Source organism: Podarcis tiliguerta, assembly GCF_965153285.1.
Source record: "Podarcis tiliguerta genome assembly, chromosome: 12".
Classification (NCBI taxonomy): Eukaryota; Metazoa; Chordata; class Lepidosauria; order Squamata; family Lacertidae; genus Podarcis; species Podarcis tiliguerta.
In genome coordinates, this window is record NC_139545.1 from 37,590,992 (window position 1) to 37,616,650 (window position 25,659).

The 25,659-nt window shown below is 40.0% G+C and overlaps 1 protein-coding gene across 1 annotated transcript in view; it reads right to left on the reverse strand.

The window, feature by feature from the left end:
- The window catches only part of DNAJC1 (DnaJ heat shock protein family (Hsp40) member C1), a gene marked incomplete at its 3' end in the record, with an annotated part of 71,526 nt that overhangs the window by 26,672 nt on the left and 19,195 nt on the right, over positions 1 to 25,659 (reverse strand). Inside the window, exons 3-8 of the mRNA XM_083407198.1 lie at positions 24,919 to 24,965; positions 18,994 to 19,159; positions 18,052 to 18,146; positions 16,943 to 17,036; positions 4,225 to 4,315; positions 453 to 619 (exon numbers count right to left, since the gene is read on the reverse strand). Coding sequence (XP_083263324.1) covers positions 453 to 619; positions 4,225 to 4,315; positions 16,943 to 17,036; positions 18,052 to 18,146; positions 18,994 to 19,159; positions 24,919 to 24,965 — 660 coding nt within the window. The remainder of the gene's footprint in view (positions 1 to 452; positions 620 to 4,224; positions 4,316 to 16,942; positions 17,037 to 18,051; positions 18,147 to 18,993; positions 19,160 to 24,918; positions 24,966 to 25,659) is intronic.

The following is a 25,659-nucleotide window of genomic DNA, read 5'->3' on the forward strand; positions in this document are numbered from 1 at the left end:
CAATTAGTTCCATCAGCGCATTCACCGCCCCTGCCCACCCCCGGAAAGCAGAAACCATTTCTTTTTGTCCCTCCCTTGCCTGGAAAGCATGATCTCAGTAATCAGGAGTATGGTTGCAAAACTTAAAGCAACTGCTCTCACAATTTATTACTCCTAGGGGGAAAAAGAGACTGGTGCAGACACTTCCTTACACTAGCAACGATGGGATGGCCACATAGGGGCCAACTCCTAGGGGCCAAGGTCCCTTTGGCCCCACCCTTAATAAAATATTTGAGGGGGCTGTTCTTGTTTTTCAATTGCTAATTTTAAGACTATTTTACTGAAGATGTTGTTGTTGTTAATTTATTGGTATTTATTGATTTGTCCAGAAAGGCAAGACAGTGTTGAGCAATCCATTTCTTGCCTGGACTTAAAACACTTTATTTAATTTTTAGAAAAATAGATATGCTTGCCTTCCTTTTTAGCGATTTGTTCCTTTCCTCCAACCAATCATCCAACTGTTCTTCAACCTCTTCAATTGAAGCGCCATGATCATACGATGGTATAAATGCATTTGTCTCTGCCACAGTGTATACAGGAAATTCAGATTTTGGTTTCTTGACTTTAGGCTTCTTTTCCTCTGCAAAACAAAATTAGACCTACAATCACAAACTCTGCCCAGAAGCATGATTTAAACACCTATTGCACCCACATTTTATAAAGCTGTTGTCACGCTTATAGATCACAGCTGCAAAAAAAAGAGGTTACAACTTGGATTTTAGACATGCAGGGAGCAATCCTACACACAAGAAGCTGGCGTAAAGCAAGCTGGGGGAACCTAAGCCGGTGTAACCAGAACCAAACCCTGTTCAGCAGTGGGAATGCTGCTGCTTCTCTGCCTAAGCCTGGCAGATAGAAAACAAGCCTTTAAAATAGTGTTTTATGCCAGGACGCTAGTTCACAAGTCTGAGCTGAACGGCCTTAGGAATGGGCTCTCTTTGGTGCTGCCATGCCATGCTCTCAGAATGCTCTCTTTTTAGGACTTATACAGTCGCACCTTGGAAGTCAAACGGAATCCGTTCAACTTCCAAAATGTTCAGAAACTCAAGCGCGGCTTCTGATAGGCTGCCGGAAGCTCCTGCAGCCAACTGGAAGCTGCGAAAACCCCATAGGACATTCGGCTTCCAAAAGAACGTTCGAAAACCGGAACAGTCACTTCCAGGTTTTGATCATTCGGGAGCCAAAACGTTCAAGAACTAAGCTGTTCGACTTCCAAGATACAACTGTACTGGCTTCAGCTTAGTCAGCTTTGGCTCATCCAACTCAGCAAGTTATGCCAGCATATCCTCAGCCAAGCCAGGGTTGGAGAATGAATGCGAGCTGAGCCCAGAATCAGCCAGCTGAGCCAGAGACCCGTTGCCTCCTAAGCTGTTCCTTTCAGTGGATCTTGCCTTAGGATTGCTCCCTTAATGATCAGAGGGCTTATTTCACTAGAATAGCCAAAGTCCTCGTACCTTGGTTTTCAATGTGCTTTTTGGGAGTTAACGTTTCACAACAAATTTTCTTGGAACCATGGCAGCATACTTTTATATCACAACAGCTTTTCACACGATGAACAACTGGGAGGCAGCTTATTGTTAAATTGCTTATTTGTACTTTCTCTTTTACAGCTTGATACCTGCAATTACCACTCATTTGATAATAAAAGAAGCCCAAATCATGAACGTTTGCAAATTTTCCATTTAGCTGAGAATCAAGGCAAGAGCTAACTATCTACTTGTCTTACACACATCTACCAACTGCAGTATGGAGTTAATTTAGATGTATCTTTACTGGATTACTGTAAGGATTGATAAGAAGGTAATGTCTGGGAAGAGTGTGAAGCACTCAAAACTACCTTAAAAATGTTAAGTATTCTTATACCTAGCCTTTCAAACATGGTCCTCAGGCAAGTTTGCAGCAATCATCAGAACAGAATAATCAAAAACTCCCCCCCCCCATGTGTAATTAATGGCATTATATATATATATATATATATATATATATATGAATATATATGAATGAGATGCACACAGAGCTTTTAATATATGACACAACAATGGATGTCTTTGGACATAACATTAAACCATAGTTTTGTGTTATGTGCATGAGACTCAGACCTGGGTGCTCCCTTTCCACTTCCCAAAATATTGAAAACCTTTGCTTCCATTTTCAACTAACCACAATTTGTGGGGTATGTTTGAACCCGGAAGTGTGGTTAGTCCAACTGTTTGGAGGACCAAGAAATGTAGTTAGTTTGAAGTTGGCTTGTTTCCCTAAGCCATAGTTAAGACTAACCAGAATTTGCCAGGGTAAGCATACCACACATCACAATGCAGTTAACTGAAATCAGAAGCTCCTCCTCACAACCTGCCAGAGGAAAAGACTTCACAAGCCCAAGGTTCACATGACAGGAATCTCTAGTTCAGTGTTATGTCCAAACACAGCCATTCTATAATGCTCCGGTCTAGTATACTCAAGCAACACAACACAGGATGGGTTTTCAGGTTCAGAGCAGGATTCACTCTAAATAGGCTTCACAGTAAGAGATATACAATAGCACCTTGGCTTACATTACCCTTGGGTAACGTAAACTTTGGGTTACGGAAGCGGCAAACCCGGAAGTGTTTTGCCATGCGTGCATGCACAGAAGCGCTCTACTGCATGCACAGAAGCGGTCCCACCGGTTGCGGAAACCTCGGGATCCGACCGGAGCTCCGGAACAGATCCTGTCCGCAACCGGATGTACCACTGTAAATGGATTCTATAGCTCAATATGAAGCATGATATACACTTTACAGCTGAAGACAGGGATAAATGGAATGGGCATTTAGGGATTTTCAGTTTATAAAAGTTTTAAACCCATAATATGAAAATGTGTAAATTAAACGGCTAAGATTTTTAAAGTAATTCTAAATAAAAGCTTTAAAGAATCCACATTCTTCCAGTGTTCTTTTCAAACAGTTGGCAGTGACCGCCAATGTGGCTTAGTGGCTCGATTGTCAGACTAAGACCATGGAGACCCAAAGCCCAAAGCCCCACTCAGGCATGAAGCTGACACAGAATGACCTTTCAGCACTCATCCCTCCATCTAACCAACCTCACAGGGTTCTTGTGAGGATAAAATGGGTTTGTGGGAGTCATATGTAAGCCATTCGGAGCTCCTTGGAGGAAAATTGGGAGGGATTGTGTAATTACATAAATAAGATATGCCATGCAATTTGTTTTATCATTATCAGCTGAGATAATAAGCATCATTAACCCAATTAAAGCTATCTCAGACTCCAGTGCAAATCCCTCTAAATAAATCAACCTCATGTCCTACTTTATACTATATACAGGACAAAAACATTAACATTCACTTTTTGTGGGGGAAAGCCACACAGGACGGTGCTAACTAGACAGCTACAATTTGAAGTTACTTTGCATAATGTTTGTCCTATAACAGAAAAGGATGGAAACAGGTATTTTCCAGGGTCAAAATACGGACATAAAAGGAAGCAAACTGGAAAGTGTGCAGTAGCACAAAAAGGTAATAATATACACAGAAATATTGAAAACTCAAAATTTGTAAAATGTGTGGGTTGTAACGAAAAAAGTAAATTAGGCACAGCTTTTCCTAATGGGATGGTAAGTTATATATTGCAGTTAATCATGCTTATTAAGCAGTCAGGAGAGTTGTCTCTCCAAGTTCTAATTCAAAATATCAAAGGGGTCACAGCTTTGCCTCATAAGTTTTGCATCTACAATTTCTGCAGGTGCATATAATTTTGAGTGCATTTTAGAATACTTAGAAGTCAAACCAATTTGGAACTGCTATAAAATGCACCACCAATTATTTGAATTATTTCCAGGCAGCCACAAAACCAAGGCAGGCTCTCGGTGTCTGCTATTTCACTGCAGACTTCTTAGGTATTTTCTCTTGCAAATTATTAGTATTTCTGTCGCATTTCTGCCCAACATTATTTGTTACTCAACCAATTCGTTTGCATGCATTAAAATTTCTACAGAGAATTCAGAAATCAAAATGTTATTATGCAGCAACTTCGTACTACAGTGAAGTCGGTTCAGAGCAATCCTGTTTTCTGCAGTTGCTGCAACACAGAGAACACAGTTGTGAGAGAAAAACTGTGATCTTACCCCACCCTGCCATCAGACATATATGGGTATATGTAATCAAGACTGTGAATAAAAATAACAACTTACTCTGAAGTGTTTCCAGTTCAGCTCTAGCCAGGGCCTCTTCTTTCTCCTTCATTTTTGCTTCTTTATATTCTACATAGAGTTGTCTGGCATCCTTTAAAAGAAATGTAGTGATATTAGCATCTCAAAACAGCTGGCTGCAATGACACCATTTTATATGATTAGATTCAAGCCCCATCAATTAATCACTTTGGGTGAGGGGGGTATTCCTGTGCTGACTCAATCAAATATTTAAAATAGTGACACTCATTACACATGAGAGAAAACAGCATGAATGACAATTGTGCACCATGACATAGTCAAAACAGCGGAACTATGAAGAAGTTGCACTGGAGTAGCATGTTAACGCTCATGAAAATGTAATTGAGATCATTAAAAATGTTGTGTTTGCAGATTTTGAAATGTTCCAACTCAGTTGCTTATTTGCACAGATCAATGTGAGGTATTTTACAGAAGTACATAATTTGATTGCATGCTGACAGCTTCTAGGAGCCACTGGTGAGAGCCAAGTGCAGGGTGGGGGCCAAAGGTGGACAAACTACCCCTGAAAGAGCATGATGATGTCTCCCACCAGAGGCACTACCCCTCCCCTAACACACCCTGGGAAACAGCTTCAACTGGCCAGTATACTAAGTGAGGGTAGCCTTTGGGTCTCAAGCCCTTGGTGAATTAGGGACTTCCCCAGCATGTGACTACAGGCTCTGGCATATTGAGTGGATGAGACTAATAGTTGGTCCAATGGCCAAGAGGGCAGTTTCTGTATGTGCTGTAGAGCAGCATTTCCCAACCTTGGGCCTCCAGCTGTTTTTGGACTACAACTCCCATAATCCTCAGCTAGCAAGACCAGTGGTCAGGGATGATGGGAATTGTAGTTCGAAAACAGCTGGAGACCCAAGGTTGGGAAACACTGCTGTAGAGCATAACTGTCAACGGTTCCTTTTTTAAAGGGAAATTCCCTTATTCCAAATAGGAGTCCTCGCAAGAAAAGGAAAAAGTTGACAGCTATGGCTGTAGAGAGAAGTGAGGGGCAAATGGGGCTTGTCAACTTGGGAAGGTAGCCCATCTAGGAGAAAGAAAACTCTGATCTGAAAACTCAGGAACGATACTCCATGATCTGATAATGCTGATAGTCTTTACTTTGACTTATGTGCAACTACTCATTCAATGTTCCTATTGTATAGTTTTGTTTTTCAACTTTTAATTTTCATCCGTTATAATTGTTCTGTTTTAGATACATTACAGAATTAAATAATTTTAAAAACTTTACAAATAAATTGTATTAAGACTTGCTTGTGGGCATTTTTGTAAACTGCTTTTTAAAAAATGATCTATATATACACATATGTTTTAAAAATAACTAAATAAAATAAAAGCTTTGCCGGCCCACCCAACTGAACATAGCAGGACTTGTTTCCAAGCAAACATGCACAGAGTTGCACAGAAGGTGAGCATTTGTCAAGGCCAGCCAAAAGCATTGTGGACTCCTTTGCCATGACTGTGAAGTGCATTAGCATAATAGATGCCGGTTTATACTGCTCAAGCATGATGTGTCGTCAGGCTAACCTGACAATCTTGCAGCAGAGAGCAGGGGTAAAGGTGGAGTAAGAAACAGGGAAGTGTTTCTGCCATTGAGGATTAGAGGTTTTGCTGCTATGGGCTATAAACTGGGATATTCTATCTAGTTCGTTCCCACTGCAGAATATCTTATCTGTGAACACAATAAATTCATCTCATGAAGACGCTGCATACGCTCGAGGCTTCAGAGATCAAGTGATCATGTGCACATATAAGCAATAGCCCAGGAAACTTTAAAAAATACACTGTATATTACATAGTTAAAAAACAAAACTAAATGCATTTTGACCTTTCCAGATTCAAGTACATAAACATGTACAAATGTAGAGATACTATCTCATACAATAAATTCTGGCTTTTCCAATCAAAGTTATTTCACACTCATGTGCAAGGACACCTGATTGTGTTGCATTTTATTCACTTAGTAGTAATTTACCAAAATGTAATCATTTATAAATCTTCCACATGGTGTTTCGGAGATTACATCAAATGCACAATACCAAGATCCCATGGATGCTTTTTGCTTGTGGCTTCAGCTTAGACACAGTCAATCAGCATTTAACTTTAACCCCTTTGACACTGAAAGCCAATATTTGATGCTAAAATCTGGAACAGAATCTATTATTGCTTATGCGACCTCCAGACATCAGACTCTAAGGGGTATCTGTCAATCTTGCTGGCGTGTCAATCATGAAACAATTGGAACTGAGACTCAGACGAGAATGACAGAAAGGAGGAGGAAACCAAACAGAATCTTCAGTAGTCAAAGCGGGCAAACACAAATAAATAATTGTGATACACTTATAGTTTGACTGGTCACCACCGCATGTTAAGTGACCAAATGCAGAATGTGGGTTTTTTGTTTTATGAAGCTGGATCTTTTCACTTTCTTCTGATCAAGCAGAAGACAGTTAAAATATGGAGTCTCTTCTCTACTGAGTCTGAACTCACAAACTAATACTGGATCATCATATCATGATATCCATATTAATTATTGTAATGAACCTAAGCAGCCATAACCCTAAATTTGCAATCAAAATGGGGAAAAAACGTATGTTCTCTCTGTTCTGGATAAGTATCAGAATTTATATATTATATAAAAATATACACAGGGAATTAGGAAGCTGCCTTATACATGGGCCAGACCATGGGCCAGCATAGCTCAGTATTCTCTGCACTGCGTGGCTGCAGCTATCCAGGGTTTCAGGCCTTTTGCATGCAAGCGTGGTGCACTACTACCGAGCTGTGGTTTAGGTATATGCACATTTTTACATGTAAACTCAAAACAATCACTGTGATTCTCCCACAACCACTGCTGCTTTCATGGCAACTACATCATTTCATTCTGCCATGCATTTCACTAGATCAAGGAGGGGCAACTTCTGTATTGTTGGGCTTTGCTTTCATTATTCACCAGACGATTCCAAGGAGATGCAAAATACTCTTCCCTAGACAGTGCTGAGAACCGGCGTACAAAATACTGGGTTAGAGATGGATAAGAGATAGAGAGCCTGGGTAATCTAGGGGTTAAAGGGTTGGAATAGGACCTGGGAGATCAGGGTTCAAATCCCCACTCAGCCAGGAAGCTCAATGGGGGACCTTGGGCCAGTCAGTGCCTCTCTGACTAATCAACCTCACAGGGGTTAAAGGAGAAAGGAAGAGAACCGTGTACACCCAGCGTTCGAAACCCCCATTGTTCTAGGCACGTTTTGCGACAGGGAATTTCATTAATGCGAGCAGTTTCTGAGCTCTGGACGCAGTGCTGCGGCTATGATTTCAGATTAAAACTGCCACTACTGGAATGAAAGGAGGAACTTTTTCTGCCTCCCCAATTCCAGCTGCTCTCTGAAGACTGGAGAAGAGACCCTCTTAAGAATATTAGGGCTGGCGGGCAGGGGAAGGACTAGACCATGTGAAAAATGAACACAATATTTTAGCTGCAGTTCATTCATTTTCAGCTTTGTATTCTTGCTATTAAAAAACTGTGCCTAGACCCTCCGTTGCGGTGCCCATAACCTAGGTTTAAGCTGCCATTTAGCTCCTAGCTTTCATATCTCAGTTTCTAACACTGTGTATACACCACACTGAGCTCCTTGGAGAAAAAGGTGGGGTATATATGCAATAAATAAACCATTAAATAAATTTTGTTGCACTGCTTGGCTCTTTCATGGATGATCAACCTCTATATTTTTTATTTATTGTTATTTTTTCACTTCATTTCTATAACACTTTTCTTCCACGGAGCTCGAAGTGGGGGTTCTTCCTTTCCTATTTTATCCTCACAACAACCCTGTGAGGTAGGTTGGGGTTAGAGACAGTGACTGGCTCAAGGTCAGCCAGTGACCTCTGAACTCTTGTCTCCCAGGTTCTACTTCTAACCACTACATCCAATGCCAAAGGAAAGATATTAAATGCAAAATAAAACCTGATACGTAATATTTTGATCTTTTAAAACACTTTTGTGTTACTTAGCGATAGACAAAAAAGTATGACCTCCAAGTCTTGATTAAAATTTGGATTTAGCCTCTGAAGCAATTCTGGTCTACAGGCTGCCAGTGACAACTTTGACAATATTCCTTCTTGACCACCCAAACTTCAAGCAAAAGTATTATCTGCCCTTCATAAAATCACCCAGCTTCTTAGTTCTGCACCGAGCAAGACAGAAGGTAGAAAGGTTTGTCTCACGCAGTGCAGAACTCAAGTTACTGGTCTGCAAAAATAAATAAATAACAAAACTCAAATACAATTCACTCCCTGCAAAATAGCCTTGCTTATTTGAGTATACAGTAACGATTGAGGGGCCCCTCCTTCGATGTGTTTCTTAGATATAATCCTTCCATCTGCCTCACATCACAATAGGAAGAGAGGCGTAAATTAAAACGAAACACACAAATAGATGGCTAAGGATGCAAAACGCAGGCATTTTAAACAGCTTTTTAAGATTCTTTTTTTAAAACAAAACAAAACCAACAATCTGACTGCTGGCTAACTGGACTGTTCTTTTTTAAAAAAAGAAAAACGCAACAACAAGAACAGCAAACTGTTCCAGAACAGTGGCGAGTATCTCCAGAATTAATGTTTTTCCCAAGTAATTACAATGTTGTCATGAAATTAGAACACCTACAGGTCATTGACTTGAACAGCATCCAGCTAGTAAATGTGTAAGAATAATTAATGTATTCAGGTTTACATGGAATCAACTGAGGGCGTTTAACCCAGTCCTCCCTGTTAGCGAATACAAGCCTGAGTTTTTTGGGTGTGTGCATTGTGTTCTATTCTTTTTTAAAAAAACAAAACAAAACAAAAACCAACCTCTCCCACCTCCATCCTTTAATTTATAAGAGAATGGATACCCTGCCTTTCTGTAAGGCAGCTAAGAACTGTGTGAAACAATAAATTAAAACAATTAGAAACAGCTTTGGGAAGCACACCGTGCTATATTTATATATTCTATACAGCTCTTTATAAAGTGGAAGCAACTGCCTTCTACCAACACAAATCCACCAGGAAATTACTCTGCCCTGGCTCCAGGAATTACACAGCCATGCTCTTTCATTGCTCCCATTCATTTTACTGGGAATTTTGAAGAAATTCCTGGTGTATATTCCCCCCAAGTCTTCACTAGACCTCACTGCTGAAGATCTGCAGGTAATGCAAGAGCTTCATTTTCTTTTAAAGGCCTATCATTTTTGTAGAAACCAGGTAGCAATTTTCCTGCTTCATTACTGTAGTAACCCAAATAAAAGATGCATAGTAGAGCTTTGCTGGCATCCAGAAATTTGATACAAAGTGAATGCAAGCTTGCATTTTGCAAATGAAGACTTCTTCCAAAGAAACAGGGAAAACAATAGTACTTCAGAAATCCAAGTTTTTAAAGTCACTCCCTCTGACCCATGCGTGGAAGACACAGTTTTAACATTTGTTTTAGTGAAGCAACGAGCATCTCTTAGTGAAGCAACTACACTCACGGATAGTTAATTACAGATTTCGTTCTAACTAACAGCTGTGTTCTGTTTTAGATTCTCAGTTTGCACTGGTTTCCTTTAAACAAGTCCACTTCTGGTTCACCAGGCTCTTTAATGGACTTTCAACCCAATTTTAACTGGGCTTATTTGGAAACAAGCCCCAATGAAGTCAATGGCCCTTGCTTTGAAGTGCTAAGGACTACAGCCTTTGTGAGCAATAACACTAACTCTGCATTATGGGATTCAAGTTAATGTTTAATGGTTTCGTATAAAATCTGCAGGAAGTAGAAGTCAATTCTATCACCCATATATTGCTTTCAAAATGAACTGTTCTGATTTTTTTTTTAAAAAAATTACTTTATACCCCAATTAAAAGGGGGAGATAAAGAACCTGTTATCAATTTGCATTTTTAATACAGATTTATTATTTTAAAAAGAACACAAAAGGATAAAACCCATCTCAACACTATGCACATTTTTCAGTTGTTCACAAACAATTTTCACTTCTCAATATGTGGCAGTATTACTCTAGTCTCACACAGCAACAGAACAGCTTGTCGTTTTCCTATAACTTATTTTACAGTACCAGGTTTTTAGCAGGACTGGTGCTTCAAAGGAGGGACACTAAGGTCAAAAAATGGTTCCTCCCCTCCCAACAAAACAGAGGTTGAGATTCAACAGATAAGTCCCATCTGCAAAAGCCCTGAGTAAGACTTCCAGTTGGACAACAGGGCTTCCCCCTCTCCTTCTCCTCTGTGTGGAGAGCCAGTGTGGTGTAGTGGTTAAGAGCGGTAGTCACGTAATCTGGGGAACCGGGTTCGCGTCTCCGCTCCTCCACATGCAGCTGCTGGGTGACCTTGGGCCAGTCACACTTCTTTGAAGTCTCTCAGCCCCACTCACCTCACAGAGTGTTTGTTGTGGGGAAGGAAGGGAAAGGAGATTGTTAGCCGCTTTGAGACTCCTGAAGGGGAGTGAAAGGCGGGATATCAAATCCAAACTCTTCTTCTTGTGCCCCAAAATTGGTTGGGAGGCATGAGAACTCCTGGAACCACACTGGGGGGGGGGGCGGAGAGGGGGGTCATTCTGTGCGGCAAGCTGGAATGCTTGCACCGACAGAAGATTCAGAAGTGTGTGGTGCTGAATTCCTCCCACTTCCTCAGACACTGTGGCAATGCAGGAGGGAGAAGGAAAGCTCAGGCTGGGAAAGTGTCATGGAAATTCTCTTTTGGAAAGCACAGCATAAGAATTCTCTGCAAGTCCCCGCATGTGTTGCAGTGTGCTTACCAGTTTCTCAATGCACAGTAAAGCTAGTGGTGCTTTATGAATAGACTATACCTAAGCACCAAATCTGAGGATGGGGGGAGCGGGGCGGGGAATTTTACAACTTCAGCCTTGCAAATATCCTTTTGCTCCCTTTACCCTGCTTGGCTTCATTGGGTCAGCTATCTAGGCAGTTTTTGTAATTAACTAAAATTGAGAGCATACACTTTTGGAATGCTAGGCCAACCTCCTCTCCCCACCCCCCACCCCGACGTAGCTTTAGCCTATAGAAGGCCATCCAAATTATCTGAGGGGATTCTACACAGGACATGGTAGGACAGCTGATCAACACATCACAGAGCGGGGAAACGTCATTTCCCTGCACCAAGTTCCTGCACCTTTGGCTCTTCAGAGATTGCTGGGACTTCAACTCACATCAGCTCCCGCCACCATGGCTAAAGGCTAAGCATGATGGGAGTTGTAGTTCAGCACCACCGGGAGGCCCAAAGGTTGGCCACTCCTGTTCTAGAGGCCAGAGATTCATAGCAGAGCTTTGCCAGGAAATGCTTCCAGGTCAGGGGTCAGCAACCTTTTTCAGCCCTGGGCCAGTCCACCGTCCCTCAGAGCATGTGGTGGGCCGGACTATATTTTGGAAAAAAAATAATGAACACATTCCTATGCCGCATAAATAACCCAGAGATGCATTTTAAATAAAAGGACACATTCTACTCATGTAAAAACACACTGATTCCTGGACCATCTGCGGGCCAGATTTAGAAGGCGATTGGGCCGCATCCGGCCCACGGACCTTAGGTTGCCTACCCCTGTTCCAGGTTCAAACCTCAGCATCTAAATTAAACAAAAGAAAGGTTGCAGAGAAAGACCTCCAGTGCCACTATTTGCAAATCTCATGCGCAGAGAGATCAGTGCACCTGAGATGCCCTCCCGAGATCCCAGTGCAAGGAAGACTTGCAGACGCCTTCACTTGAGAGGCAAAGATTTGGAAGCATGCCTAAATGGCACTTCAGCTGCCCCCCACTTGTTAAACGTACACATCAGTTCCCTGCGCATCAGAAATCCATCTTAATCTACCTCCTCCCCATCCTCCACAAAATAATTAAAAATAAAGCTCTCAAAAAATTATGCTTTGAAACCTGCACACCATTTTTCTTCCAACTCTAGAGAACAGAGAACAGCTGGCATAGCAGAGAACAGTAAAAATGACAATGGCTAACCTGTGGACATGCATACAAAGCAGTTTTCTCAAGTAAAGAACTACCTTAATTATTTTAAGTGCCTTCGTGTATTCCTCCTTCCTCCCCCCACCCCCCACCCCCGCAACCCCCAGTTAGGGGGAAAAGAAAAGGGGCAGGAGCAATGAAAAACGTGTGGTTGGATAAATGACAATCAGATGCGGGTAGCAGCTTTGCAACGTGATTCATGTAAATGGATATCCTGCCACTCACATTTCTTTTATGTTATATTAAACAAGATAGAGGATTGGATCCAAAGACCTCCCCCCCCCAAAAAAAAACAACAACCCTGAGTTAAATGGCAAGTGCTTCTGCTCAAACACATGGGTGGGTGTGGGTGACTGTTACCAACGCCCAATTCTGCTTCAACCCTGTATGTTGGTCCTCCCTGCACAGCCCCCATGCATGCAAAAGCCGTTCCAGAGAAGCCTTTCAGAATGGCATGAAGTGGCATGATGGGTCTTGAAGGAGAAAACATCACCCATGAACAAGCAGAGGCAACTTCCACTCTCGCAGGAGACCTCTAGAACCAAGTCACAGTCAATACATAGTTTTAATTGGACAGGGGGAGGCAGGGGAGAGAGGAAACTCATTGCTTGGTTTCAAGAAAAAAGAATCATCTCTGTCCTTTAACAGTCAGAAGAAAACCAATTCAGCTGCTTAGAACTTTGAAGCAAGGAAGTAACCTTGCTCTCCTCAACCCACACAAATGTGCTTTAATGAGGGGTGAGCTTAGGCATGGTAAATAATGCTTGTTATTTTGTGCTTTGCCCCAGTGCATGACTGATTTCTTGGGAGCACACGGCTTTAGCTGCTAGGAGCCCCCTTTATCTACAACATTGGCTACAACAGCCTGCTCCTCATGTTGAAGACTGGAATCTTGCTGCTATCATCGCTGCCTTTGTAACCTTGAGGATAAACTACAAATACTCTCTGCGTGGGGTTTAGCCTTTGAAAGCTTTCTCTGCTGCAGAATGTAGTTTCCCTCCTTATTCTGCTTCCATCAGGCATAGGGAGTAACAAACATCCTCCCAATCACTGGAAAAAAATACGCTCCAACCTCTCTCACCATTTTACTGTCTTAAGCAAACAGCGAAGTGCTTCTTTTGCTGTGCTGGAAGAAGCTTAATACAGGTAAAAACAAAACACTGTGCAGTGGTACCTCGTGTTATGTACTTAATCCGTTCTAGAGGTCCGTTTGTAACAGGAAACCACTCATAACATGAGGCGCGCTTTCGCTAATGGTGGCTCCCGCTGCTGCCGCGCCGCCGGAGCACGACTTCTGCTCACATCCTGGGGCAAAGGTCGCAACAAGGGGCATTTACTTCCGGGTTAGCGGAGTGCATAACCTGCAGCATTCATAAGGGGGACGGTACATAACACGAGGTACCACTGTAATAATTTTTTAAAAAATTCTTCAATAACAAATCCACTGGCTCCTTGACAAAAGTCAAATCGAGCAGATTTGTCAAAATAAAGAGTTCTTACAAAAAAATAAAAATAGTGATCAATACATTTCCCCCCAAAAAAATCAAAATGTGGAGGGAAAATCCTTTAACTTCAACAAAAATGTATTCTATAACCTTGGGGCCACTACTATCAAGGTCCTGCTCCTGGCAGTAGATGTCCTAATCTCATGTTATAAGAATATATGGACCCGGCTTGCCAAACACAAGTGGTTCAGGGGCTGGTACAGAGGGAGTTAGGTCTTAAGGTGGGAATGTCTCAGACCATAAAGGGCTTCAAAAGGCTTTAACTCACACCTTGCATTGAACCTAGTGAATTCATCCTCCTCCACCCAACTATCACCTCCTACCCTGGCTAAGGGCAGAACTGAGTTGCAGGAAAGTAAGAGATGGGTGACACTAGCATACTGATGACACCTATTCCTAAGGCTACAAATGACTACCATTTATTCATATCAACACTGAACAGCATTTACAACATCATCATGTGCCTGTTCCCACAAAGCTGAGCTCACATTTCCAACTTTCCACCTTATCCTTTAAGCAGGAGGAAACATCTTTCAATGAGGCACTTGTGTTTCTAACCAGATGACCACTGCCTGGTCAGGCTGGTCTTCCCCATGAGTCCAAACAGCATGCAACAGCCTCCACAACTCTCAGCAGCAATAACATCACTGAAGGAACCCAAATCAAATGCAAACAAGCTACTAGAGAAGAGTCTGTTTTCAACATTTCTAATATAGATTCTGACTGAACAGCAGTATCTTACTGCGGTAATTGGGAAATACATGAGCAAGTCTGCCATGAAAGAATCATGCAAAACTGTCATGGAAAACTCAAGTTGCATCACCATCCATCAGAGCCTAAGAGCCTACACAGCAACTAGGAAAACTTTGCAAGATATATTCACCTAATGCAGCAGGTTGCAAAGTACCATGTATCCCAGCTCTTCATTATAGAGCTGAGATCTGGGATGGGGGAGGAAAAGAGAAAAAGAGAGTACCCCGGGGAGGGGAGCTCTATGTTGATCACACCAGTGAACAGTTATGCCATATAATGACCAAGATGTGGACTGGCCTCTCTCCAGAATTTCTCGTTACTTCCTTTGCTGCATTCTGATTCTGTAAACCTGAAGAATCCATAACATTTCAAATGTAGACCATCCTTACTATCCCAGTCAACAGATTCTTGTCCATCTCAGAACAGCAAATCCAGCACATGTTCTACATGTGCAAGGCCCAATACAAAGTGGCATAGCTCCACAACTGCCACAAAGTGTCATGAACTGCACCAGACAAGGAGGTCCGAACATGTACACTGGAGTGACCCAGTACAATTCATCAGGGCATCTCAAACAGCAGTCTCAAGATGATCGCACCAGCTGAAAGAATGCTACGTAGCCGGAAATATCCCAAATTAGTCCCTGGTATCCAACGCCAGGGCAACCAATCAAGACCAGTCTACCTGTATACGGTAAAATAGCCACAATGCATTGTGACCATCCCTACCTCATATATCTCTGGCCAAAGTTGATGGTGGACACAAGTTAGGCTAGTATAGGTCTACTTATCTCATCCAACTAGGTTGGAGGCAAAATTATCTATTCACCGGTCTTGCATTTACCAGCACTAAGGACAAGGAGGAATTTAAGAGATCCAGAATTCCAAACTCCCCAGGTTGGACCCAGAGAGCCAGTACAAAAATGGTTTTCACACACACCTCATACTGCATCCATGCAGGCCCTGAAGCTTGCCATACTCTTGTAACCAAACTTCCTTATCCACTAAGCAGTCTCTGCAACACATCCCCATTATGATCTATACTGGAAGGCAACACTAGAAGGCCAACATTGTGGTGGTGCTTATCAACACTTCTTTCTCAATTGCAGACAAGTCAAAATAGAATCCCCAGCTGGAAGATATGCATCCTGGACCAATCAAAGAGCCTGTTCTCACTTGCTCACAGAGTCAGGAGCAGGAGACAAGAGGGGCTTTCCAACTAGACATAGCTGTTTCAAGTCCTACCAGGAACCAGCAGTTTCTTCATGAGCTTGTCTATCTAGCAAAGAGTCGAATAAACTTGATCTACCAAGTCCTCCATCTCTCTGGAGGCTTTGCCGTCACACACAAGCTCAAAACTATCCATTGCACACATGGGAGATTTAGAGGCTAAAAACTTTCTCCTCTACTCCTTTGCTTCGTCCCCTTAGCTTTTAATTTACATCTGCCAGCACTAGCACAGCCTGTAAGAGCTCTGTTATCCATGTAGATACCGGCACAGTATCAAGGTCTGGGTTAATAGGTTGCTAATGATGGGCAGATTTGACGCTTAACCTGTCTTGCTCTGCATGGTCTATACCAAATACAGAGAAGTGTGTGTAAAATTAAAATGCCTTAATAAGCTATTAAAAAAGATCTTGTACAATGATACCTTAGGCAACAGAAGTGTTACTTTCTCACCTCAACCAAATTTAATAAATTTCTTAATAAATTGACCACAAATGCACCAATCTTGTAATACTGTACAGTACTGTTTTATAACACTGGCCAAGAACCAATTATAAGTCTTAGGAACACACACAGACACACTTCAGCAGACTATGCTAAATTAGGTTCTGAACATCTCCCTAACTCAGGGATAATGTACAGTTTGAGGCATTAAGACATTCAAATAATTTATTAAATTTGTACTCTGCTAAAGAGGAAGAAGAAGAAGAAAAACCAGAGTAATGACAATAAATGCGCTCTTTTTAAATAATACTTTGCTTTCCCACCTTTTTGAAACCTGAATTATTACTGCTCACATTTATGTATTTTTATTACTCATATACCAATGCTATAAAATATGAGCAATTACTCATATTTTAATGCTTTAGGGTCCAATATACATGGCAAGTCTTTCAACACACTGCTGCTGATTCAGAAGTCTCATTTTAGGAGTGACGCTTTCCCCTCCTTTTCCATTTATTTAGCCGAGCTCTCAATGATTCAGTGTTTATCATTCCTATATGGGAACCATTGGGGCTCCACTGTTTTTACAACTATGAAACATTCTCTAGGCTCAAAATAGTTACTTGGCCAAAGGCAGAAGACTCCTAAAAATAAAACCAAATGCTGTTCTGTGGGAGAATTAAACGAAAAGTGGAATCGTTTCCAAAACTACAAAAGGAAACAAAAGGAAACACACAACTCTGCATTTTTACCTGAAATAGCTGAGGCAGTGCTTTTACTGTCAAACAGAACCATATTCCCAGCTTGCACGGAAGAAGGTCCTGCCACTGTGGCTTCTCTAGCAACCTATAGAAATAATAATAATAATAATTCAGTAATTTATGTGTATATGTCTTGTTGCATACACTGTGATGAAAGCCTCCAACTAGGAACATGAGGGCTAAAGAAAGTAGCATCCCACTATGGGAACCATGTAAATATTTCCATGTAGAACGTAATCAATAAAACAAACATATTCATTCCTAAACATTGGGCTTGCCTGCACCTCACAGAATAAACCCCTCAGACTTTTTGACGGCTTCAGTACGGGGGGGGGGGGGGAGAGAAACTACCACCAAACCAGTCACAAGCGCTGACAACCAGATATGAAGTCTGTAGCATAAACAAACCAATACATAAAAATTAATGTCATTTGCAGTTCACTGAAGCATTACTCACTGATGTCATCAGAACTGAAGACAGGCAAAATGGTCTGTGCTCTCCATCCTGCATTGATCCAGTTCATGCCCCTGCTGTGTGAACTATTTAAACCCTTTATTTCTTTCTATGAATCAATAGAAGGAATGGTGGTATCTTTCGGAGTATTCTGAATGTCACTATTTCCCCCCATGTTGTTTCTTGGCTTTAAAGGGGGGGGGGCACTGTATCACAGGATTGAGAACATTTTCCTAACGTCTTTTTTGCTTCTAAGGCCAAACAGTACCAGCTTATAACCTACGCTACCCTTAACAGCAGATAAGTCTGGAAAATTAAGATCCCGTTGAATATCCTGCATGCAAGAAACTCCTTGCAGTTAATTCCTCCCCTCAAAGTGAAAAGCTACCAAATTTAAATTGGCAGAAGTTTCCACACTTTCTGCTGGTTTCCCCCCGCCCCCCCAATAATGTATTAATTCCATACAATCAACCCACAGCTATGTCTCAAAAATTATTAGAACTAATGGAAATTGCTTAAGTTATTTTTTGTGGTTGTTTTTTTAAACAAACACTACAAAGCTTCTTTTCCAAGTGTCAAAACATTCAAAAGTTGCTACTTTTATGTGCCTGCCTGGCAAGAACTATTTCAGCGCTTCCTTCCCCACCTTTCATTCTTGTCTACACCAAGTTTCGCTTCTTCCATATTCTTCCCTCCTGCCCTCTTCTTCTTCTCTTTTTTTTTCCTGCTAAGCAGCTCATCCTAATACAGAGAGGAGGGAGGGAACTGTTAGAGGTTATCAGAAACATGTGCTCTGCAATTGTTAGGAAGATTCTCCAATTAAGAGCAGAACAGAACAGCATTTATGCAAATGCGGGGGGGGGGGGAGCTACATGATTAAGTAAAATCATCTAACAATAACTGTTGCCATGGCATCTCCACTCCTTAAGCACACATGAAGTCCAGCTCTGCCGGTCATGCAAATATCTACAGCAATCAAAGTTTCTCTTATTTTAAAAAAAATTAACTTCTTTCCTCATACGACAACTTTAATATGGTAGCTCTGAAAACACAAAATCAAACAAACAGATGCTAAAGTTCAAATTTTGCATGTAAATAATCATTGCTCTTTTGCTTTTGGCAGACAAGAAGGAAGCAACATTTAAAACATTTCTTTTGCTTCTGTCATTTTACCATTCTAACCCTGGAACATTTATCACATTTGAAAGACACTTCAATTTGGGCGTTGGGAGGGGACCCTCCATTAAGACATTAAAAGCCCAGGCGAGTATGAATTTCAAACATCAAGAATGGAAGCTGGGGGGGGGGGACCCCAAAACCTGCATTTGTGCAATTTGCCAGGAGGGTTAGGTAAAAAGATCCCTGAAAGTCACCAATACAGAAAGCGAAATGGTTTGCATTTTATTGTTAAATGTTGCAGATCATTTAAAAGGCTTTTTTTTTGTTTGCCGAGGGGTTCATACTCAGTCACTGGATTCAAGTGAGGAATGTTTGTCAGTCTGTAATTACTAGGAAACTAATTTAGAGTGTGTGGGTGTGATGAACACTTTTGCAGCGATTTTAAATAAAACTTATTTCCGATGCTTACCAGTTGTTTTTCCAGGTAGATTGACCAAACCACAGCATAATGGCCCACTGTGAGGATAATGAACAACAGCAATGCCAACTCTGCATTGCTCATTTTCCTCACTCGTCTGTAGTAAAATACAGGCTGTCGCCAATCTGGTAGCCCATTGATCAGAATATCATCATACCTACAGTGGCAAAAACAAACAAGCTTTCATGAGGCATTTAAAACGAACCTATTTGCTTTTTTAAGAGAGAGAGAGAAAGAGAGAAAAGTATGGAAATTCTGTTTTACTCATCCACTTTTCAAAAATATTAAATTTCCGCAGCAGCAGCAGCAGCAGCAACAACAACATTTTAATCTGGGCTCCTGGTAAACAGAATCTTCTTCAGCGACTGGATAAAAAGGGTAGCTCTACTGTTCTAACAGCACCCCCAATTGATTCACTTGAGAAATGTTTTTACTCTACAATGAACCATATGTTCAACCTACCTGTCAATCATTGGTCATGTTCCCAGAATAAAAGAATTACAAAGGGATGGTTTTAAGTGGGAAGCAACAACCACCAAATCCATTTGCTAGCTTTGACTCCTTAATTTAGAAAAATATGGGGAAAAACAACCTCGTTCCTGTTGAACAGAGGTGTAACGTTATTAAACTTTTTTCCTTTGACATGAAAACTAATTTAGAAATGACTTGCAATGTACAAGTGATTGGCATTTTCTTTAAAGGAATGAAATTTGAAACATTATAGGCTGCTAAGTTTGCATTTTATTCTAGCGACTTTTCTGCCTTCTTTTCTCTGTGTGTGTGTGTTTCATATAAAAAGCCATTTGTTAGAAATAAATTCTTTCTACATTTATTATTCTTGAAATCAGTTCTACTACTGATCATTTACGCACACACAACTCTTAACTGCATAAACCACTGAAGTAGATAACTTTTAGTATCGAAACCTGACAAGCCTATTATTAGGAAGATTTAGAATTGAGGCATTTAAAATACTGTATGTTAAAATTAATCCTAAATGGAGCACGACTCATTGAATATTCTAATCACGCTATTTCCAGAATTAAATCGGCACTGAAAAGCCTAATTTGGTGCAACACATTGACCAAAATATTTTAATTAAAAATATTCTGAGTTAGTCGCAGGCCTAATTACAGGAATAGAAATAGGGCCTATATTGTCATGCAGGTCAGTAGGACTCAGTAGTAGGTTTTTCTCAAGTAAATTGACCGATCGGAATAATAGCGCAGCTGCTAAACTGCCAGCCTTGACGTGTAAATCAATTTAAATGCAACAACTGCAGTAGCTACTTTGATAGTTATTAAATTGATACCTTGGAGATAGATTAATGAATAATTTCTTTTTTAAAAAATTGTCTTCTTTTTTTTTTAAAAAAGCCCTACATCTTTGTATAAAGTAGATTTCATTGAAAAAAATTAAGATGCCCTCTGATTCATTTGTTCTAAACAAACGGTTAATTATTTGTTGGTCAGAGCAAAACAGCCTGCTAATTTGCATTGCTGAATATTAGCAGGATAAATATTACATAACTTTGCCACCTCTGTCGGTTGTTATGTGCAATATAAAAACAGAAACAATACATATTTATTAGGGTCTAGTTTAAGCCATCACTATAAAAGATTAAAAGTGTTTAAGCCATGCCTATAATGATAGGAGTATGTCTGTTTTTCCGCTCCAAAAAGGGAAAAGGGGGGGGGGTCTTAAATGTCCTAGAAAAATTGTTTTAGTGTGAGCAACAAAAAGAAGAAGAAAACTAGCTATTTCAATACCATGGGGTTTTTCAGAATGTATCAGTAATTTGAAATGTGAACATAAGCAAGAAGTAAAAATGGTGAACAAAGAATAAAATTTTAAAATACTTTATATTGTGCTTGCATGAAACAGAGTGTGCTTGCATGAAATAGATTTTTCCCCCCTTTAAAACTATTGAAACTAAAACCGAAAACATCTCCAAACAGTGAGTGAATGGGGGGGGGGGAGACATTAATGGTTATGGACTAATAAGGGGGTGAAATGCTAAATATTTATCTTCTGGAACTATCGTAGACCTTGATAATCCACACTTAAATTTACAATATATTAAAAATCTGTTCTATATGCGTCCAGATCTGACACATGAAAATTTCATGCACTAAACACACTCTGTATTTACCAGGCTACGTCTGCTATTCTGAACAAAAGTCTCCAAGGATTTAGTTCCAGAATCAATGCTCTATTGATTTTACTATCAATGAACATTATGGCTCACACGACTGGCCATTTTAAGGGAAGATAGCTTCTATTATAACCCACTTTTTAGAATATATACTGTCAAAAAATAAATCACTCCTTTCTATGGTAATTGAGCACTGTATTTAAAAATTAAGACGTCTGTTTAATTTTTAGGACCGCATATGAACAATGATCCTTAAGTTACTCAGAATCCTCTGATAATTTTAAATCTTGTTTTTCACATTTAGCAAATTAGTTAATTAGGAAGCATACAGATGATTCATTAAAGTACTTATTTGCAGAAATCAATTTATCACCTACGATGGACTTTCAGAGGCATGCATAAGAATTAAGCAAATAAGGAAATCACAAAGCAGTCTGCCTTTATGTCCTCTTTGCATCTTATTCATGCTCTGATTTAGCACACTTCCAAAATATGGGCAACATAGAGCTAGGTCTATAATGCACACACGTCAATCAGATAACTATTATTGTGAAATGTATATTAAGTAAAACCTGAGATCACTGTGTTTGTTATTATTGTTAAAGCTAGCCAAAAATAAGTTCTCATATTCAAAACAGAAATTTGGTATTAAAACCACAGACCAAAACTAGTTGCTTATTCCACAGCACAACTGTAGCTTCAAGTAAACTGTAAAGATGAAATTGTAAGAGGACAAAGAAATATATTTCGCCCACCCATATTCAGCTTTATGCAGCATGCTGCAATGCCACTATAGTCTAGCTAGCTTAACACAATGCTTCAGAATTCCCAACTTTTATGGGCTTGTTTCAAACATATATCTTTAGAGTCTTCAATTATTTAAAATCTCGAAATTCTGAATCTATGCACATTTAAATGGAACTTTCTGCAAAATCAATGGAACTCACTCCCATTTAATATCTGCAGAGAAATTAGGTTTTAAAATCTAAGCTCAAAGGGGGAGAAAACACTCCCTTTCATCCTGCTGTTGTTGCCAAAAAATAATAATAATGTAAATGTACTCGCTTCATATACTTTCCATATGGTACATGTAGAAACCTCTTCATTATGAAAAAGGTGCTATAGGATTCAACCTTGGTGTTAGAACACTTATTTTGATGCCCAACTACTGGTTCCTGTAATCTATCCACAAGCATTTAAAAACGCTTTTCTAAATTAGAAAAGCTGTATGATTTTAAAACTGATAAGTTGTTGATCTGTCATTAGGGTTGCTTTTTTAAAAACAAAAACACCACCAGCCTGTTCAGATTATATTTTATATCATCTAATGGAAGAAAAGAATCTGTTGGAAATGAAACCATTTTCAACTACATATTAAAGACAAGCAACAACATATTTACTCTGTAATATTACAGTAAATGCAGCTGGATTAAGAGCAGCTCCCAATATCAAACTACATATATTGTTTCATCTCCTGCTCATTTGCCTACTCAGCATAGCAAAGCGCAGGATATTAAATCTTAAGAAGAGCCCAGTGGGTCCTGCTACAAACAGCATCCTCAAACTGCTGTTTAGCCTCCCCCAAGTTCAAAAAGCAGGTTGAAGGTTTGACACAAGAGGAGCTGAAAAGAAAACTCAAACAAAAATTCGGCCCTCACTCCAGCCTCTTTATACTTCTTTCACATCACATACTCCAATCGCTTCTAAGCTGGGGGGAGGCTGGACAGCTGTTTGGAGGTTCTGTGTGGGCAGCTTCAGAACAACAAACCCTTCCCAAAAGAAAATTCTGGTGTATGCACAAAACATGCTGATTTTAATCACCGTCTTGACGTTCAGTACGAGACTTTTAAAAAAGAAGAGCAAATTTGAAACGTTTTTTACTGCTGTGTAGATGGAGTTAGGCTGAGCTGCTACATACTGGGAAAATTGCTTTGACGACCTGCTAAGGAAGGCTGAGAAACCTGAGTGCTTGGAGGAGATGATGGTCCATTGAGCATCTGCCCACAGTTAAACAAAGTCAGGGACCACCAAACCTGGAGCACATGAATCTGAAGGAAGAACCAAGGGAAACTAATTTATTATTTGGTAATTAGTTGGTAAGCACATGGTTTAAGGAAGGGGGGAAAGCCCACCTAAAATAACTGTTAATCAAGAGGCAACAAGAATTTTAATGCAAGAGAAATAGCCTTTATATTTGTTATTAGTGCAGTTTTTGCAACTGAATCTGTAATCCAAGAGGCCAAGAATTCCCAAAGGCAGAGTCCTGGAAAGAGATGTCTCAAAGCAGAGTTTGTTGGGCTTAAAAAAAAATTTTTTAAGGGAATACTTGCTGTCAGGGAACATTCAGGGATCATCACGAGCCATTTTTAGGCATTTAGCTGAATAACCATAAAAAATCATTGTTTACAGCAACTCGTTTTACACAAGGTGATGAAGACTTGCACCAATTCAATTAAACACGTTTCTGAGATAATTTCATTACATGATTTCCAATATACACATTATGTGAAATCCCTAAATAATTTAATTTCATGGCAGTGGTCAGTGTGGTTGTGGAAGTACATAGATGTACTGGGGAGATGTAAAAACAAACCCATACGAAAACACAGGTTATTTAGTATTAAAGCCATGAACAGTGAGCATGCAAAATAAACACTATCAAAAAAATTAAGTGTGTGTGAGTGTGAGTGTAGGGGGGTGCATTTAAACTAGTTCATACCTTTTGCAACCATTTGACACCAGACATTGACCCCCTATTGTTAAACTTCCTAAACTTCCTTGATCTATGACTCCAAGCTGAAAGACTGCAGTGGGAGGCAGGGTAAAAACCATACACAGAATCTCCAAAACTCCTCTGAACACTGTTCCATGGCTCTTTCAACACAGAGGATTATCTGAAAGTAGATAATCTCTACTATGAGACCTGGACTCATGCCAAGGTTTCCACAAAGCCAAGAACCTCCTGGAGAACTTTCAGCATCACTACTCAGAGAATTGAAAACCTAGAGATATTTTAAACAGAACTCATTTGCTGGCAGCAAGCCCTTCTTTTCTTTGGCCAAAATATCTGGGTCACTAACAGTAAAGTGAGCATCCTAATAAACCACAAGTCCAAAGTAAAATACAACAGTCCTCTGGAAAGCAACCCGAGCACAAGCAATTGCCTGGTAAAATTATGTTCTCACAGGTACATGAATACTTATGTTTTGTACTTAAGAAAAAAAGCGCCTGAATAATATGCAATAACTAAAAGCCTTTTCAAATATTCCTATTTTTGTCGTATCATTTAGGTTTTTTAAAGCTGTGTGTGTGTGATATATATATATAGAGAGAGAGAGTGTGTGTGTATTAAAGTCAGCACATGCTACAGTAGCCACGGAGAAAATAACCCAAGTCCACAACTTTTGGTGAGATCCTGAAAAATGGAAGATGGCTTTTCAGACTGAAAGGATTTGAGCAAAGCAGCAATACCCACAATCAGATTGCACTGGCCACAGTGAAAATCCACAGGTCTTACTCTATAGTTGGAGAATCTGAGTATCAGCTTAACAATTAAGAGGGAATGAACTACTGCACTAAGCATGTGTTAGCAGCCAAAAACTCATATTTATATTACAAATTATAAAGTTATCACCTGGTTCTTTTATCAACATAGGCTAGAACCTCGCACATATGAGAGAGCCTATAAAATTCTGGCTAACCTGGCTCAGTTTAGATGGGGAAAAAACCTCTGCTTTGAAATATATACAAAATAAACTCACCTATGCCTTCTCTCTTCATCCTTTAAAACCTCATATATGGCCACCAACTAGAATGAAAGCATACTTTTATTTTTCTAAAAACAGCAACACACCAGCAACTGTGCACAGAACAGCCAGAATATTTTGCCACAATACTGCACATATACTGGGCCTTTTTGTACTCTTAAAAGTAAGAATGAAGAACAGTTCCTAGAATCAAAGAATCAGTTCAGGTCATTCTGTGTAAAGTAAATATTTCCCCCTTTTTTCAGTAATTTTCTGTTCAGGATAGTAGCAATTTAATTATTCTGTGATACAAACAAATCATCACCATCATCCAACTTTCAAACATGCTCTACTGTTCCAGTAGTATTCATTATAAATTCCAAGTGAACAACTGTTGAAAAACCATATATTAGGCCTTCTTTGAAAAAGACACCCACAGAGTAAAGCTTAATTTTATACACATTAAACATTAACATGTTTGATGAAATATTTTTCCATTGCAATGCAAAGCATGCAGATTGTGGCACTATAGTAAAACAACAACAACAGAGTCAAGGAGTCCACAAAGTCCTGTTCCCAACCCTAAGCATTCCCATTATCTAAGTATGTTTAACTTCTGACAGCACATGGTGGGTTTTTTTTACCCATTTTAAATTTCTGTAGGAGTTGAAAGCATTAGACCATTGTAAAGTGGCAACAAAAGCTTCCAAACTTCCCCAGGTTAATCATTTCAAAAAAATAATACCCCACGATCAC